An 18,315-nucleotide genomic window follows, 5' to 3' on the forward strand; every position below is an offset into this window, starting at 1 on the left:
ATGAGGAAAGGAAGGTGCCAGATGGGAGCTGGTCTCTCATATGGTGCCTGCAGGACTACACTGAAGCAGGGAACATTCAGATTACATATTAATTTTTCTTTTCTCCATTATTAGGGTGGTCAAGCATTGTAGTAAATTGCCTAAGGAGGTAACTGAGTCACCTTGAGATGTCCTTGAGGTGATTGGATCTGGTTTATGCTGGTAAGTTTAGTAGTTTAGGGGTTACAGTGGGAGTGCTGGATAGACAGCTGGCAGACTGCATGATCTTAAAGATCTCTTCCAACATTGATTCCACGATTTTGCTTCTGTCGACCTTCAGGGAGCAACATTTCAGTACGTTCGTGAGCCAAGATTAATCCTAGCATGCCTATAATCCATGTTGGCCAAATCCTAGTATCTAGCCAAATACAATAGTTTGGACACACTTCTGAATAGTAGCTCAATTACAGTCAGCCAGTAACTACAGAAAGCAAACCAGCTACACTATCATCTATCTTCCGGCCTCTTCTATGATTGGGCGCGGGGAAAGCACTGCAACTCTTACAGCCACCTCCCAACCATCCCTCACGGAGGCCGGGCGAGGGCCGCCCCGCTCCCGGAGCCGCCCCGCGCATGCGTCCCACTGCCGTGCGTATGCGTCCCGCCGCCCCGCTAGGGGGCGTGCGCCCGGAGAGGCGGCCGCGAAGTAGCGCAGGAGCTGGGGGAAGCGATTCCGGCCGCACCCCCACCGCTTCCGGCCTCATCCCGGCCGCTTCCTGCGGCGTCTCTGCACCGGGGCACGGGATAGTGCTCCGCTGCAGGAGCTGGTATCTGCTGCCTGGCCGGCACGGTGCTACCCGCAGGCCCGCCCCGCCTGCCTCCGCTCAGGCCCTACGTGAGTGTCCTGTGGGGGGGTCCCTCATGGACGTGACAGGCAGAGGCGTCGAGGGGACCGGGCTCTGGCCCCAGGGGTGGCGATGGGCCCGGACGCTTCTCTCGGCACGGGGGCTGGGGACTGGCGGGCTTCCGTGCACCCGGGCTTACCTGCACTCGTTTGGCTTTCTGGGAAATATATGCTTGTTTGGAGACAGTGTCCACGGGGCAAAGGTACCTGAACTGTAAGTTATGAAACTTGTTTAGGAGAGCCTGGCAATCCCTGGCGAAGTAACCAGTGCTGAAAATCACGGTAAAGGTCGTTGTCGCTGTTGTGAGGCAGCAATGATGCTGCGTTGTTTTGGGTTAGGGAAGGTAACTTCTCCATTGCTTGTATTCTTGGTGTTTACAGCTTTAAAGGCTAAACCGAACGTGTGTTTCTTCTGCGCCTAACGCTTGAATTGTCATTCATCATTCTGTTACTAGCTAATTGTATCCATAAACTGCTTACGTATACGGTGTGGTGTGGAGAGTGCCTGGTCTGCTCAGAGGAGAATGAGGCATGTTAACAGTTGTTCTGTCTACTAGAAATGGAAAAGTTTGGACAGCACATAAATACTTATTCAGACTAAGTGTCAAGGGACTTACCTGTTACGCAACATGGTGTAATTTCTTCGGCAAAACTGAAGGTGAACATCCAGATAGTAACTTCCATTAATGTGTAATGCTTTCCCTCACCCATCCCATCAAATGGGAGAAAAAAAAGGAAGAACTCTAATACCTTTATCTTAGAGCTGATGCAGCAATGTCCATGTATTTACTATTCATTAGTGTGGGTTGTTATCACAGGAAATAAGGAGTAAAGCCAAACCCAACCATATTAACTCCTCATTATTCATTTTCCTATACCCTGTGCTAAGGCTGCCTGAAGTGACAGTCAGAGCTATCTGGCTAGTTGTACCAGAATAAATTTTAAGTTTAAAAGATAGTAGACCTATATTTTTCTATGGCAGTCTGTTCAGTAAAATAATACTATAGATGTATAATAGTCTCAAAGCATGATTATATTAATTGTAAAGTCATCATCTGGCTGCTTTTTTTACATGTCATGTTGCGAAAAAATACTAACTTCATGACATAACATGTAGTTCATAATTCAGAGCATCTTCATGCTCTTAGGATGTACTCAAGGGTTTCTTTCCATGTATTGTGAACCTCATTGTGGAATGTTTCAAATATGAAACAGACTCCACTCTTACGTGGTACTTTTCCCTGAGATGAAAACAGTTATATCTTGTGACATATAATTTTTTTAAAAATTAAACTTAAAATTGAGGGAAATCATAAAAATTGACTTTTAGGCATAAATAAAGTAAACAGTAATTTTGAAACTTCAGACTATGTAGTATTTCTATTTAGTGTCTTGTATTGAAAATAAATCCTGTGATTGCCATTCTCTTAAGGAATTCCTGAAAGTATATTCTAGCTTGAATTTTTAAACCAAGAGCTTAAAAGGTAACCAGTATTTCTTTTTGCCTGTTTTCAATTTATTTATTTTTCTTTTTTCTTTTTTCTTTTTTTTTTTTTTTAGCTAAAAGGATACATGTTCACTTCAAGTAGAAAGGAGCATGTTGCCAAATTCTTACAACTTGGGTCGTCCACCCTTCTCTCCAAAACATCAACAGCAGAGTACTTTCTTCACTAAAATTCCTCTAAATATACCTCCTACTCTTCTTTCACACCAGCAAATTATTGTTCCTCCATTTCATTTTCGCAGTGCAGTGTAAGTACAGTAAGATTTGGTAGTAGGGGTTGGGTCTGAAAGAAATATTTCTGATGGTTTTCACTGTTTTTACATTGAACTGCATTGAACTTCACAAAACATGAAAATGTCATGCATATAAAAAAGAGCTGCATAATTTCTGTTATGGACTCACACATATTAATGCTCGCCTGCAATGTGCATCATGCATGAGATGAAATTGCACTGCTTAGAGTTGTTAATCCACAGTTTGGTTTTAAAGATCTTCAATCATATTTGTTTATTGTCGAGAATAAGGGGGAGATGAGAAGGGGAAGAAACGGTTATTCTTGGGTCTATATTTGAAGAAACTGTAGTGTTCTTTAGGCATTGGAATTTGACAGTTCCTTAAGTTAATTCATTTGCTAACCCCTTCTTACACATATGCTGCCAAGAATGAGAATTTTCTGTTTTTAATGAAATACATGTTATAAACAGAAATATATCTTCATGTTGAATAGAAAAGGTGTATTCCTTCTAAGAAAAAGAAAAAAAGACAGGACTTGTAGAGTTTAATATTCAGTTAACAATAATGACCAACCCATAAAAAGAATCTTGGTTATCTTAAGAGTAATAGTTGTGGACTGTAGTCTTTCTAGAACTCTTTTGAGTGGGAACATTGAAGCCGCTCCAGCTATTACTCCAGTTGTTACACTGCAACCAATGACTTATGGAAGTGTTAGTCCAGTATCTACGTCAGATGCCCTGACATCATTTCAAGGAAGAAAGTAAGTTCTTTGTATGTGTGTGACTAATATGAATGCATTGTGAAGCTTGTCTAATATCAGTTTCTTATGCAATTTGAGTTATGTTAGAAATTCAATACTGAATACTTTTTTCTTTTTGGTGGAAACAGGCCATGTATTGGCTCTTTAAAACATTGTACCTGTTTGCGGATCTTAGTACTCAGAAGTGACTTCCTGTACCTAGGTTTTCTCTTCCAGCAGCTGTAGCCTTGCAGAAATGATTTTAAGTGATTTATTGTAATACTGCAATGGATTGTAGTCTGTGTGGGCTGGACTTTAAGCTGGTTTGTGTCAACAAATCTTCTTTTCCTGTTAATTTGTCAAGTTCAGAACAAGAGTGCACCCTTAAGGTTTTATGGAAATTGTCATGTTTTCCTGATGACACATCAGGTGTTTTTCCTAGTTTTTTTAACTATGTGATGTATTATTTTTCAAATACAAGGTATTAAATTCAAGCATGTCCAAATTCTTTTTTTTTAAAGAGGGTTTTATGGAAACCTAGTTTTTGTAGTTGGGTTTGTGTTTATATTGACTTGAATTTATATTACTACCTTTGTTATTTTAGTTGACACAGAAAGGAAAATTTTGCATAAATGTAGGATTTAATGTTCAGTTAATACTTTAAATAAAAAAAATTCTCTTTATTAGTTCAGATATACTAGTTGATACATGTTTCTAATAACTGTGGGAATCAACTGATTGGAAGGAGGTTCTATGTAGTCTGTCTTCAGTTGTATCTCCTGTGCTATTTCTCTACCAAATCTAACATGAAAAAATAGGCACAATTTAATATATGTTGTTAAGTTATAGGTGAGTGTGTAATTAATCGAAGAAGAAGTTCCTGGTTTCATGCTGTGTGTATCTTTTCCTCTTGAGCAGCCTGTTCTATGAAAAAAACTATGCTATGTTGGAGGATTTGCACTCAGCTTAAACAAACATGTCATTTGGGTTTCAGTTGTTTAAGTGCAGATACTTGCCTTAAAGAATTGCATCAATCCAATTCTAGGATAGCTTCATTTCTACAATTTTATGTTCTCTTTTCCCATTACAGGTTTTTTTCACATAGTACCTAGGTTGGGCATGGCTGTTCTGTAGCATACTTGGGCTTAGCAAAGCAGTTACGTCATTAAGTGTTTGTATTTGAGCTTTATAGAAATTGTCTTTTAGTCATAAGTTGGAGCTTGTAAATTAGAGGAATTACACAGTGTCTCTCTCTAGGAGACAAAGTCAACAGAGTCTTCCAGATGATGCCAAACGGCAGCGGATTCATTCACGTGATTCTGACACAGCTGTAGTTACCCAAGCAGTGCCTTTACCAGAAGAACACAGACGCTCCTTCCCAGCATCAGTTTCAGTTCTGTCTCCAGTGTTGCATGCCGGTGGCTCACCTGCCTTAATTGGATGTGTCCCTCCTTTGCAAGATACTTTGTTTCTGGACCCTACAGAAACCACACTCCCTGTTGCCAATGACAAGGTAATGGCTTTCTGTGTCTGTGCTTTACTTCTGTCTTCTGAGTAGGCAGAATCCAGAGGTGCTGTGGGAGACCACAAACATCTCTACCAGGATTTTTGACAGTATCATGAGATATCTATTGGTAAGCTGGCATTAGAAGTGTCCATAAGTGTAGCTGCCAGTCTAGTTCTATATCACCTCCTTGTCTGTGCTTGAGTTTAAAACATTTTTATGGGGGCAGGGGAAGTCACAAGGTATTGTTTCCTTGTGTTGTCTGTTTACATCCTAATGTCAGGAAACCTACATGTCTTCTCTAGGAAGTAAAATTTGGAGAAACAGTCCATTTCTCATATGATATGAAGTGGGGAAAATCCTGACTAAAAAAACTGTACTGTAGTAATATGAAAGAAGCCCATTCTGAATAAATGCTGTATTTGGCCTGTAAATATGTTCGCTACCTCTTTTCAAGAAAGCATAAAAGTTACTGTCATAGCTGTTCTGGAATATAGAAGAGAATGGAATATAGTTTAGAACTGTTTCTGGTTCTGCACCCACATGACAGAAGGGTTTTGGATTGTTTTAGTGTAAATATGACTGTTGATTATAGAATGTAAAACGTTGTGAAAGGGAAACAGTCAATACCACAAAGATCTGACTTCTTCATTAATAGTTTTATGTAGGATAAAAAAGAAAGCTAATTTAAATCAGGTTTTTTAATTATTTTTTTTTCTCTCTATTACTGGTAGGCAGACTGTTGACATTAAAGTCAGCAGAAGATGTCTGTGGTCATTCACTACTTATTCCCTGAAACGCTGCATATACTGATGATGCAAAAATTATTTTCTCAGGTCTGACATTTTATAACAAATTGAGCAAATTTAAATTTAAAAACTTAGCAGAAATTTCTTTACGGAACTATTCACTCTGAATTTAAGTGCAGTAAAACTGTAGACAGTAGAGTAGGTCATGTGAAATGGTGCTGGGTTTTGCATTAAAAAAACCCGGCCTTCTGTGTTTGATGTAGTTGCATCTCTGACAGGAAAGAATGTTCACTTTGCTGTGTCTTTACTTTTATATGTATGTTTCCAGTTAAGTCTACAGGTTTTGGAGTTGTTTCAGGCATGTCGGCAACAGGCCTCTGATTTGGACAGAAAAGAGCTCTGCAGAACAGAACTCCAGAGAGAAATTCAGCTAATTTTTCCACGTATGTTTTGAATTTGATTACTTAATATCAGTTTGCATGTTCTTCAAGTCTGTGATTCTTCCTTCCTCTCAAACTGTAATGTGTCACATCATGTTTATTTTTTGTTACTCTTCTGTTACAGAGAGCAGACTTTTTTTGGTTGGGTCATCACTGAATGGATTTGGCACTCGTACCAGTGATGGTGATTTGTGCCTGGTTGTTAAAGAAGAACCAGTAAGTAATTTTAAACATGCATAACTCCAGCAAAGTCTGGTTTTATGTGTGTGCTATTAAAAGGCTGGATCCCGAAATGATAAAAAAATGCTCAAATCTTTTTTTATGATTTAATACCATAGTTTTACACTCATAATAGCTACAAACTCTGAGCCCAGTAATGTGCAGATAAGAATTCAATCCTGTCAACCTAAGAAAACTTATTTTTAAAGCTCCACCTTCAATTCATAAGTGAAAAAATACAGCAAAAAGGAAGCAGATGCCTAGAATGAGGAAGGAAGCTGTTCAGAGAACTCTTTTGGATCTAGAAACAACTTCTAATAAGTAAAATTTCTTATTATTTAGATTCATAGTTATCAATTTTAGTGATCAGGCATAAAAATGTATTTAGTATCTTAAATATTTTTAGTGAGAAAAGATGTTATGAGTAGAAATTAGGTTAACAGAAAGGATATCTAAAAGAAATTTAAATTGACCATAATCTTGAAAGAATTGAAGCATCATTTAAAGGGAAAAAGAAGACATTTTTGTATAAATGGGGCTACATTTTCATCTCTGTCTGTGAGTTTTGAATGTCTGATAATCACATTGCATATTGAGTATGGATTGTTCTGTCAGACATTTCACATTTACTGTGAAAAATGTGTATGTAGGCTGTAGAATGTGTTGGTGTACATGTTCATGTATTATTCTGAGAGCTAATTCAATTTTAAAAGCAAAGCATGCTTGCTTTGAACATTCAAATGAGAGATACCAACTTTTTTCATTAATTTTAATACCACATTTCAGGTGAATCAGAAGACTGAAGCAAGACGTATACTCAGCATAGTCCAAAAACTCTTCAGTACTAAACTTTGTAAGTTACCGTCTAAAGTGAGGTGGTAAGATTTTTGGCAGTTCTGAAAGAAGTGTTGATGCTCAGTTGCAACTAATGTATGTATCTGTGTCCTGTCTAGGTTCTAATTACAGTACTCTTTGAAGAAAAGCTATGAATATTTATTAATGTTACTTGATGCTGATGAATGGTAATTAGAAAAACAACAGTTTTTCTTAAAAACTAGTGGACTTCAGTAATGAGTAATATCTCATATGACTTTTGAGTTGTGGAACACAAAGAGAAGGGAGTAAATTTCTGTTTGGGAAACCTCTGTTAGTGAACTCTTGCTAATATCTTAGATTGCAGTGTCTTCCTGGCAAAAATACTCTTAAGAATTTGGAACAGAAGATGTCACTCATAGTAGACTGTGTAGAATTATTTTTTTTCTTTTGAGAAGTAATTAACTTAGATGCCTAATGAAGAAAGTAATAAATGTTGATAATACTAGCACATACAGATAAAACATGTAAATTCATAGTTTCTGTAGCTTATTGTTTGACTCCCTTCAGATTAAGAACTCATGTGGGCATTTCCTGACTTAAATGTGAAAGCCTTCTACTTCAAAGAGGCTTATGTATCATCCTTTGAATTATAAAATACCCTGACATTTACTAATATCAATGACTCTATCACTCTGCATCCCAGACTTGGAATAGTTTTTTTGATGCTACTCCTTAGAGTGATGTTCTGAACAGTCCTGAAGTGCTAAAAGGAGCAAACCATTGTTGCCTTTTTCCCAACCTGGAAATGAAATTCAAGATAATTTTAGTAAGGAGGTAATATAAAAAGGGATCTTTATTTGGATGCCTCCAGGAGCAGATGATGTTCACAGAAGCCCATACCCCCTGCAGGGGTGAGTACATTTTTATAGGGTTTAAGAAATTAGCATAATTAATAAAAAGCACCAATTTAGGAGGATGAGTGGTGATGCAATTCCCCCCCCTAGTTTAAGCCCCTTCTCTGGAGCTCCCCCTTCACCAGCTGTACTTTGTCCATGAGAATATATCTCAAAGAGTTGTTCTCAGCCTTGGTTCCCAGGAAGAGCCAAGATAATACAGAGCCTTGTACCTCCTGGGGCTTGGAGCTGTGGAATTTGTTTTGTCTTTCTGCTTAGGGAAAGGCCATGGAAAAGTACTGGGAAAACTAGTCTCTAGTAACAATAGGCTACAGAGTTACAAATATGTGTGTGAAGAATACAGAGAACATAGAAAAAAGGTAAAACCTAAACAGCATAATTTCCCCCCTTTTTTGAGAGACTAACAATACTCTGTCTTGTTTAGTCTCTATTCCATATTTAACCACACCAACCGTTTTATACAACCAGATACCTTACTACTTGTTATATAGATGCCAACTATAACTACAGCTACTATGAATACCTTTTTATGCAGGCTCAGTATGGTAACCATTATGTGAATATATTGAAGATACTCAAGTTTCACTGAGGTCCTTTGAGAGCTATCTGGTGCAGAATGAGTTTGCTTTCAAATTTCAACTAAATCCTTAGCAATTTTTTCACTCTAATCTGCATAAGAACAACCAATGTTAATGATGTTGTGGTTAGTAGGAAATTAAGAGCCATTCTGTTTTGTCAATAGCCTTAATATGATTAAATATTGTATTTGGAATCACAGCCCCATGGACACAGGCCCAGTCTTTATTTAGGGGCACAATTTACCAGGCCAGCTTCTCATATCCAATACCACCCTGACAAGTTGTTCTTAAAAAGATACATTTCTTATTTGGATACATTTTGGGCTAGAGCTACATGCAATTTTTTAGGGCTAAATTTGAATCATGGTTACCAACTGTGCAGATAAAAGGTACAAAAGAACAATTTAAATCATATTGTTCTGATTTGTATCAGTCTCTGTTTTACAGTTTTCTCAGGAACAGAGGTCTTCTTAACTCTGGAGCAGTGAATTCAGGGTTCTCTGCCAGCACTTCTGGTTTCGGTGAGAATAGTCAGTACTTTGAATAGTCATTTTCACTTAGCTTGTATGGTTACTGTCTCTGCATTTAACACAGACTCAGTCTCCAGGCTGGAACAGATGGGCAGGTGTGTCCAGTCTTACCTGTCTGGATAATGTGATGAATTTCTGTAGTTTCTGCAGAGTGGAACTTAAAAGTTGTTAAATACCTTTGCAAGTCAGTTTTTCCCTCATATGGATTTTTCCCGTAACATATTCAATTTCATATGGCCTGCCATGCAGTATTTCATAAGGACTCATGTCGTCTTTCTGCCTTGATTGCATGCATAGTCTCAGCAAGGCTATAGGCAAGGCTTGAACCTATCTCATAGATGTTTCTGACAGATTTTACTAATCTATATTTTGAGAATTTTACTCACACAGTCAGCTTTGTGGTGGGTAGGGAATTTACAGATCCCAAACAATTCCCAACACTTGACTAACTTCCCTGATCACTTTGGGACCAACTCAAAGGAGCCCCAAATCTTTGGAATTATATGATTTTGAAAAACGTTCACCACTTCTCTCTCTGTGTTAGTGTGACAGGGGTAAGCTTTAGACCGTCCATTAAAAGTGTCAACTAACACCGATACATACCTGTTTCTTTTTGCTTGGTAACTCAGCAGAATCTATTTGCCAATAATCTACACAAAAATCTCCTGCCTCTGTTATTTCTAGTACAATTCTTTTGTCCATGTTTGTATTGTTTCTGGTGTAATAGTCCATTTACTTTCCGTGATTTCAGCCTTCTGTGCTGACACATTGGATGGCAAGGCTTTTTGCCTTGTTACCTCATTCATGGCTGTCACTGCATAACTTTTTCACCTGTTTGCCATCTCGCATGAAATTGCTTTCAGTCTGGCACATCCTTCAGGTCTGGCCTGCTGGAATAGGCTTCCTCTATGGTCTACGAACAGTCATACTCAGATATGTTATCAATTAGTATTGGTAACAGAGACATACCAGGATTAACAGCAAACGTTTTCAGAGTAACATTACCCTGTTTCAGTAACATGGCATGGGTACATGTCACTGATGTTCACAGAGCAAGCTTACAGTGGGTTGCATGCAACTGTTGGATGTAGCAATTCTCAGTTGCTGACTTCTCCAGATCCTTTGCCAGCTGATTTTTGAATGTAGTTGGGCTGTTCCTTAAGCCCTCAGGCAGGACTGTCTTGGTGAGCTGGCTCTTCTCTCCTGTTTCAGGATTCTTCCATGTAATAGCAAAGAGTCCTTGGTGTTTCTTGTTCACAGGTATGCAGGAGAAGGTACTTTTAAAATTTAATTCAGTAAAACATCCTAAACTATCTGTTATTTTCTTCCTTTTACAAAATTCCAGCGGATCCTTCTTTTGGCAAATAGAGAAACTGATAAATCATCCAGTGTTTTTCCAATTCATATTTTAAAAGTTGGAAGAAAGGTCTCTTTTTCTTTCCACTCTGGCACAAACAGCCCTTACAGTATCTTTTCTCAGTTTCCATCCTGAAGTATTTGTTAACACAGGACTCTGCTTACTTAAAGCCTGTTTTAAGGAAGCTTGGAAAATGGCTCTCTGTTCCTTGGATCTGGTGTTTCCCGTTTGGTTGTCCATGGAAAAGTACTGGGAAAACTAGTCTCTAGTAACAATGGACTACAGAGTTACAAATATGTGTGTGAAGAATACAGAGAATGTAGAAAAAAGGCAAAACCTAAATGGTATCATCATAAATTTAAATGCAGACTGCAAAATTTCTACATTGGCAAGCACACATGCACAGATTTTAACAGCTGTTGTGGAAGAAAGATTTGATACATCTATTGCTGAATAGGCATCTGATATTTAATGCTTTTTACTACTGTTTATTGACATTTGCATAAGTTTGAAAATTAATCTGGGTTTGTCTATGGTGCAGCTCCAGTGGTTTCTGATAGCACAGTGTTAAAATAGATGTGTTTTCAGGGATCAAGAAGCTTCTAAATGAGCAATCTTTTTCAAGAGCTCATGTTCTGTGTCAATGTGTGACAAAATCAAGTTTGTTTATCAGAAAGGTATGACGATTATGTGCAAGTGATCTCCAAAAGTGTCTTTTCCCATTTTTGATGCTTTCATAATTCTCTGATACCTTGCAAGTTATCATTTGGATCACCATGCGTTTGGTCAGCTTGATTTAATTAAAGTATTTTATGGAAGGTAAGGCAGGACAAAGCATTGCTGAGATACCACTCCTGTCAGCTGTTCTTACTTGTGATATGTAGACCTCTTATGTCATCTCTTCTGAATCTTAACATTGCTGTGGCATTAATTCCTATACCTAGCAATCTCTCTTGTGTCTGTGTATGGATGTTTCGTGAATAGAACTAACAGACAAAAATTGGTTGAAAATGTTCAAAACCAAAAGGCTTTGGCACATTGTTCTTCATGCTTAAATTTAGCTAGTTTACAAGCTGTGGCTCAACTGTGCCAAGGCTTAGTACTTCTGAAACAAGAGGTGTCCTGGTTTCAGGTGAGATAGTTAATATTCTTCTTAGTACCAGGTGCAGTGCTGTGGTTTGGATTTAATATGAGAAAAATGTTGGTAACACACTGAAGTTTTAGTTGTTGCTCAGTAGTGCTTACCATAAATTGAGGACAGCATGTCTACCTAAAATGTATGAAGCTGCTTCCGATAATTATTTTTGAGTTTTGTGCTGCCCTGTTAGCATGGATGTTACTATCCTATGATTATAAGGTAATACCTCTTTGATAATATTAGTTAAGTATTTCTTTCTTTCTTTCTTTCTTCTGTAGAAGAGAGACTGCAGCATGTTCTCAACAAGTGTGTGAGCAGTCATATAACTTACTGTTGCTTCACATGAGAGAATGGAAATAAACATAGTTTGGGCCAAACATGAAAGCTAGCAGTGTGTGCCAAAATGTAAGAGAAACAATAAGAGCTAGAAAATATAAGATGCTATTTAAAATAAGTTCTTGCTCTGGTTTTGTGAAAGAGTTAAAGGACAAAAATAAATAAGGAGGATATTTGTGATGTAGGTAGAGTTTTAGAACTTTTTTAACCTTTTTCCAGATCGCTTTGGTTCAGAAACTTGTGAGAAGTTTTTCCAATCTGTGCCTCTCACAACATCTCCCTCTTTTTTCTTGCACTCTGCAACGTTCCTGTGCATTCCTATATAACAACAGTAAGAGTGTGATTCTGTGCTTAATTTCCCTTAATTCTATGATGGATAAATGAAGAAGCATTCCAAGTGCAAATCAGATCAGTCCCTTTCACAATTTGTTTCGCCTTCAGAACTTTAAGTGCCATCTCTTTTATCCTTCATATAGAGTTGAATGTGATTGTTAGATTAGGAGATTTGAGGGGTGGATTCAAAATTTGTGTAACCTCTAGCTTATTTCAGTTTCAGGTTTGTAAAAGCTAACAAGTGTCAGCAAGGAATTTTAATCCATCAGATTCTAAGCCTTATAGCAGAGGCTTTTTTCTGTTGTCATCTGCATCTAGAGTACAGGCTGAAATAAAAATGCTGTTTTTGAATAGTCTAATCACAGAGAAAAGTGTGAAAAAGCTTCTGATATTTTATTTACTGGTTTTGTGGGGCATGTTAGTCTTAAAGGTATGTATTTTATTTCTCCTAGAAAAGAGAGATGTGGGATAGTGAACATATAATCTGTGTCAGAGACTAGCTGATCCTGTGTGACTTCTTGGCTTATTTGTTCAGATACTTGGAAATGTATTTTTTACAAGATTAGCTGACATTCCCAGAACTGTGTGCTAAAGTCAATGTGAAGCATTAAATTGGGGTGATAACTGAAGAGGTTATATCTAAACTACTGAGAGTAAATGTCAGGCTGATTGCTCACTTCAAATTCATCTGTGTGGGATTCATTTGAAAAACACCTTGATAGTATTATGTTGAATGGTGTTTGCTGTCTGCATAAATAACAAAGAGGGCATTTTCCCTTAGATTTACAGAGAGGTACAGTAGCATTGAGACTAGGGTATCAGGGTGGAATCTGCCTAATGCTGGTCTAATGGGAAATGTGAAACAGCTTGGACAAGCAAAGGAATTTGAACTCAGTTGAATGACTTTGAAGGACTGTGCATATCATTGAGAGAATTCCAAAAAATCAGCAGTTATTTCATCCTGTGGTGGGTTGCACCTTCCTAGATTCTTCATGAATGTGGATTCAGACTTCTGTGTTGTCCAGTTTCTCCTTATGTAATATAACCAAATCAGTGAGAGCAGGCTACATGCCCAGGATGGCAAAGATCTTTTTGGCATATACCATGTCTGGGATTAATATTCTGTACAATTTCATTCTGTAAAAGAAGAGAGGGAATTAAGTTCTTCAGTCTGAAATTCTGCATGAATAAGTTATGTATGAAACCAGTGCTTAGTCTTCTTTGAAGCCGTAATATTAATTTCTGCTAAGCTGAAGTGGTGTTCATGACCTTATCATAGACATGCCCAAAACTGTGGAGTAGCTGTATAGATTTTTTTTCACATGTTTTGGTATAGCCTCTCTGGTCGTAGCTTTCAATGATCACAAAGTCAGTTTACTAAGGCATTTATTCAGCCTGTACATATTTCAGAATTCCACATCCTGTATTTGTGACTGTTTCTTCCCCTGTATATATATATAAGGTATAATGTACATTCTGCTAGCAGCATCATTGGTCTCAGTCAAGAAAGAGGATACCAGCAGGAAGTTATGGCCTTCTAACTTCCTCTTATCTCTTCTGTCTTCCTGGTTGCTTTTTACCGCCCTGTGAAACAGATTGGGATTATGTTTGGGCTATATCTTTTTTTCTTAGCCAACTAATTTGATACAAGCATCCATTAAATGTAGGGAGGCATTTGTAGACAAGGATGTTTGGAAGTAGATTGTCACTAGAATGAGTTCAGTTAACATCTGAAGACATTGGGAAGGGTCATAGTGAGGAAAGTTGAATTACTGTGGCATACAAATAGACATCCACCATTGCCTACCATGTGTTAGTGCACTGGGAATCTTTGTCTTATATTTGGTAGTGAAAGGAGAGGAGGCAGAGAGCTATGCGTGCTTTAGACTCATTTCAAAAATGTTCTGGGATGCTGGAGGAGAAATGCCTGGATGTGTCTGAAGGTCCAGCTAGAAAGAGAGGATGCTTGTATTAATAAGCAGACATTGAACATGATTTGAAATTGTTCATTTAAGGTTCTCCCATTAACATCAGTAAATTAGTAAGATTATCTTCTTTTCTGAGTGCCAGTCTGTGTGTTGCTTAGGCTGGTGCAATGCAATAAAATCCAGATAAAAGATTGCCTCTGGTCAAATCTGTCTGAACATGCATAGCCACAAAACATTTTTAGAGTCTCAAAAAAAACAAAAAGAAAAAGGATTTTTTTTTTTAATTATTTCACAGCAGTGTTCCACCAGATCTGAATTTGTCATCCAAAAGCAATGGAGATGATGCTGTTTAATCTAAGTGGCTATTCAGCTGATAGAAGTACCTAGTTGTTTTTTCTTGAGGGAAAGAAAAAAAACAAATTTTATTCAAGGTTATTTTTAGTTTATATTACTCGTACTGTGCATGCTTATTTTTGCTAATCTGAGGTTGATTTATAGAAGCAGTGGGAAAATATTTTGGATATTTAAACATTTTGGAAAATATTGTTGGGTATCGACAAATTCAAGTGGTCCTGGATTTGGCAACAGAAGTAATTACTAAAATCATGCCATTTGCCAAAATTCATGTCATGTAACCTACAGGCTCTACTTTTCTTTCTTTTCCAGTACTTTATTTGGCATGGTATTCATTCAGGATTATGGAAAACTACTGAATGTAGGCTGAGGTATTATGAAGTCTAGGGAAATCACAATAACATGGCTGATGCAACAGTTTTGGGGAGCTGAGTGTGAAGGGTGCATTTGGTGGCTCCATGTGAGTGGCTGAGCTTAGTATTTGTGAGTTTGGATGGTATGGCATTTAGCAGTGTAGGTAATAATTTGATAATCATAATCAATGTGGATTTATTGCATGTTTTATCACTGTTAAAACAAAAGACAGATAAAGCTTATCCTGTCTTTGATAGAAAGCATTGTCCTCTTTTCAGTGGCGTTTCCTGGCATGTACTTTATCATTCAAAGTAACAGTTTTCAAAACAAGTTGTAAGCTTATCATTAGCCCATCCTGGTTAGATATGTTCATGGTCCTTTATTTTTGTACCTTATAACTATTCAGGATTTGTATTACAAGTAGTAAAGCATTGTAGTACTGCATTCCTTATTTTCAAATTTCTGGAATATTTCCTCAGAAAAGTATTCTACTCTATGTTCTGCTTACCTCTTCTCTAATGTTTAGTGGGGGGGGGCTTTCCACCTGCTTTCACTGGTTGTTTTTTTGCTACAGTTGCTAAAGGTTACTTAGTTTAAGCACAATCCTGATAAATTTAATAAACTGCTGTTTGCTATAAATCAGTCTATAAGATTCTATTACAGGATCTTCTATTAAGGTCTGCATCTTGCATGAAACTTAATTGCATATTTTTATCCCTTTCAGCAAGCTACATTGAGCGACCTCAGCTGATCAGAGCAAAAGTGCCAATAGTGAAATTCAGGGATAAAGTCAGGCAAGTATCCTATTCAGCCTAATCTTTTAGACTTCGACATGAAAAAGTATTCTAATGTGTACTGCCCTTAGGAGTAGTCCCACTGTTATGTGTGTTTATTTGTGCAGTGCTGTAGTTGTATCACAAATTTGTACAGCTAACATGCCATGGCACTCAGCTTATTGCCTTGATGGTCTGAAGCACCTCTTGTGGTTGATGCTATTTGGTTCCTGTGATGTGAATTAGAAGCAATACATATTTCTGTGGGTTGTTTGTACATTGTGGACTCCCAAGTTAACAAATGGTTTGACAGGAAAACAGTAGTAGGAAGAAAACAGTTGTGCAGTATAATTCTGCTTGCTGTGCAGACATAACTATTCTGTACAAACAACACTAAAACAGTTTGTGGTGGTATTTTCTTGTATTCATTGTGTATTCATTATAAAGACCTGCTAATAACTTAGAGGGACATACTAGGACAGATAATGTATTTCTTATTGTATGTGATAAAAGTAGTTGACAGAGGAAGAAGTCATGTAAACACTGAAATATGATGACAGTCTGAGTAATATTCCTGTCTTCCTGTGTTCATTGGCTTAGTTTTGTAACACTGATATGTATCATTTTCCTATAGTAACATAGTTTCACTTTAATGTAGCTGTATTAACCTGTCTATATGGTTCCAAAATTTTTGTCTTTTAAAAGCAAATAAGCAAACTTTTCTGGCCTCTCCCTATGACAGCATGTCACAGCATGTTTCTATCACCATATATCTTTATCATGGCTAGGTTCCTGTCCTGATAAAACTAAATCTATCATTTTTACAATTTGAATTAATCTATATAATCAGTTTAACCTTTTTTTAAATCTGAGATTATACACACTTGTTGGAGTTTTTGCTTTATACTTTTCTCTTAATTTACACCCAATCCCATGTTTACTTGTATATAATTGCCTACCTTTTAAAAACTTGAATGTCTTTTACTTTCTCTTCTAACAGTGCAGAAGGTTGTTTCTTCCATGTTTCCTGAAAGTATGGTACTTGTCAAGCTAAAGTCTGGGTTATTTGGATTAGCTACATATAGCAATACTAGTCTTTTCTTATATAAATGAAATTATAAATTCCTGGTGCAAATATTGAATGTGTTACGGGATTATAGCGATTTTTTTTTCCCCAATTTAAAATGAGAAAATAAACTTTAAAAAGAAGCCTTTAATATAGAACTGGATGGAAGTGATTGTGTGAGAAGATTGAAGTCTTTTTGTAAGCACTTATAGTCCATAGTACAGTCACTTTCAAAAAATAAGCCATGATAGTTATATACCTTAGAGATAGGATTTAAAGAACTCTTTATTTCCCACTAAATCAAAGTATGATCTTGTAAGACTAGAAACAGCACATTATATTTTTGCAGAGTGAAAGGCAGTATTGCTCACTGTCTCATTTTCTGTATTGCTTTTGTGAAAGAGAACAGTGATAGGGAATGTCACCATTTTGGGCCGGGATTTTTTTATTGTAGTTCATTTTTGTTTTGTTTTCTGTCTTTACAGTTCTCTTTCTCCTGCATAACCTGTCCCTCCATCCATGTTTTGTCTTTTTATTTAAGCATTTGTCTCTTTCCAGTCTCTTTCTGGCCTCTGGTCTTTCGTAGGCTCAGATGTACAAAAAGCATACTCACGCATTTTTTCACAGAAGTCTTGAAAAATCAGTTGGATATCCTGTACCTAGTGCATTTAGCCTGTCTTTGCCAAAACTGGAAACTAAACATTACAAGCTTCCTGTGAAAGCTAGTTTTTCCTGCCCAACTGCTGGGAGAAGGTGGTTGAATTCAGTGGGTGTTCTCTTTACCTGGAGATGAAGATTCTAAAGTGTTACCAATAACTGAAATATATATATATTGTATATAACTGAAAATGGGTGTTTCCCCTTACTTTGATTCAGTGAATGAGAAAACATTCAGTTTGTATTTGTTCTCTTATGTTTGTAGTACTGTAAAAGTAAGAGAAGAACCACTGCACTTAAAGACTTAAGGTCCTTTTTTTTGGGTAGTCTTTCCCAGGAAATTATTCTAATGCTGGTTCTGCTTTCCAACAAGCCTTTGATCAACTATCAAGATCTTTATACTACAGAAGATACAAAAACTTCCTCTTCTGCTACAGTAGTTGTGCAGTTGACACTTTTTCTCTTCTTTAGTGCTTTTTAGTAGAACTTTGAGTCCAAGCAGTACAAAACATTTTTTACATTTCCACCACTGCAATAGCTATTAAACATGCAATAGAACTTGCTTCAGTCAGCATCTGGTAAAGTCTTCTTCTCAATTTGGAGTAGTTGGAATTACACATTCAATCTAACATTTTTTGTTATATTTGCAGTTAATATTCTTATGGGTGTTCATGCTTATATTTACAACTGTGAAGTGGTAGCTGAAGCTTGTTTATTTTCTGTACTGTTACGTACTATATTCTTAAAACATATAAATGTTTAAAATTATGCAGTAGTTTTGATGCAAAGAATTTTTTGATATAAAAAGATGTAAAAAATGTAAAATGTTCAAAATACCTAAAAAATTCCTAAAAAATTGTAGGTCTCAAATTATTGTCTTTTATCAGCTTAAATGTATTTCAGGTCCAT

General features: G+C 37.0%; 1 protein-coding gene across 1 annotated transcript in view; it reads left to right on the forward strand.

Moving 5' to 3' along the window:
• Positions 1-743: 743 nt before the first annotated feature.
• Positions 744-18,315, forward strand: part of TENT2 (terminal nucleotidyltransferase 2) — a 46,246-nt gene continuing 28,674 nt past the window's right edge. Inside the window, exons 1-8 of the mRNA XM_014258872.2 lie at positions 744-874; positions 2,444-2,635; positions 3,244-3,381; positions 4,618-4,873; positions 5,942-6,056; positions 6,178-6,269; positions 7,059-7,125; positions 15,635-15,704. Of these exons, the coding sequence (XP_014114347.1) occupies positions 2,481-2,635; positions 3,244-3,381; positions 4,618-4,873; positions 5,942-6,056; positions 6,178-6,269; positions 7,059-7,125; positions 15,635-15,704 (893 nt within the window). The 5' untranslated portion in view covers positions 744-874; positions 2,444-2,480. The remainder of the gene's footprint in view (positions 875-2,443; positions 2,636-3,243; positions 3,382-4,617; positions 4,874-5,941; positions 6,057-6,177; positions 6,270-7,058; positions 7,126-15,634; positions 15,705-18,315) is intronic.

The sequence above is a fragment of the Pseudopodoces humilis genome, chromosome 4 (assembly GCF_049639895.1).
Source record: "Pseudopodoces humilis isolate 2021_Gansu_Grassland_sample_001 chromosome 4, ASM4963989v1, whole genome shotgun sequence".
NCBI lineage: Eukaryota > Metazoa > Chordata > Aves > Passeriformes > Paridae > Pseudopodoces > Pseudopodoces humilis.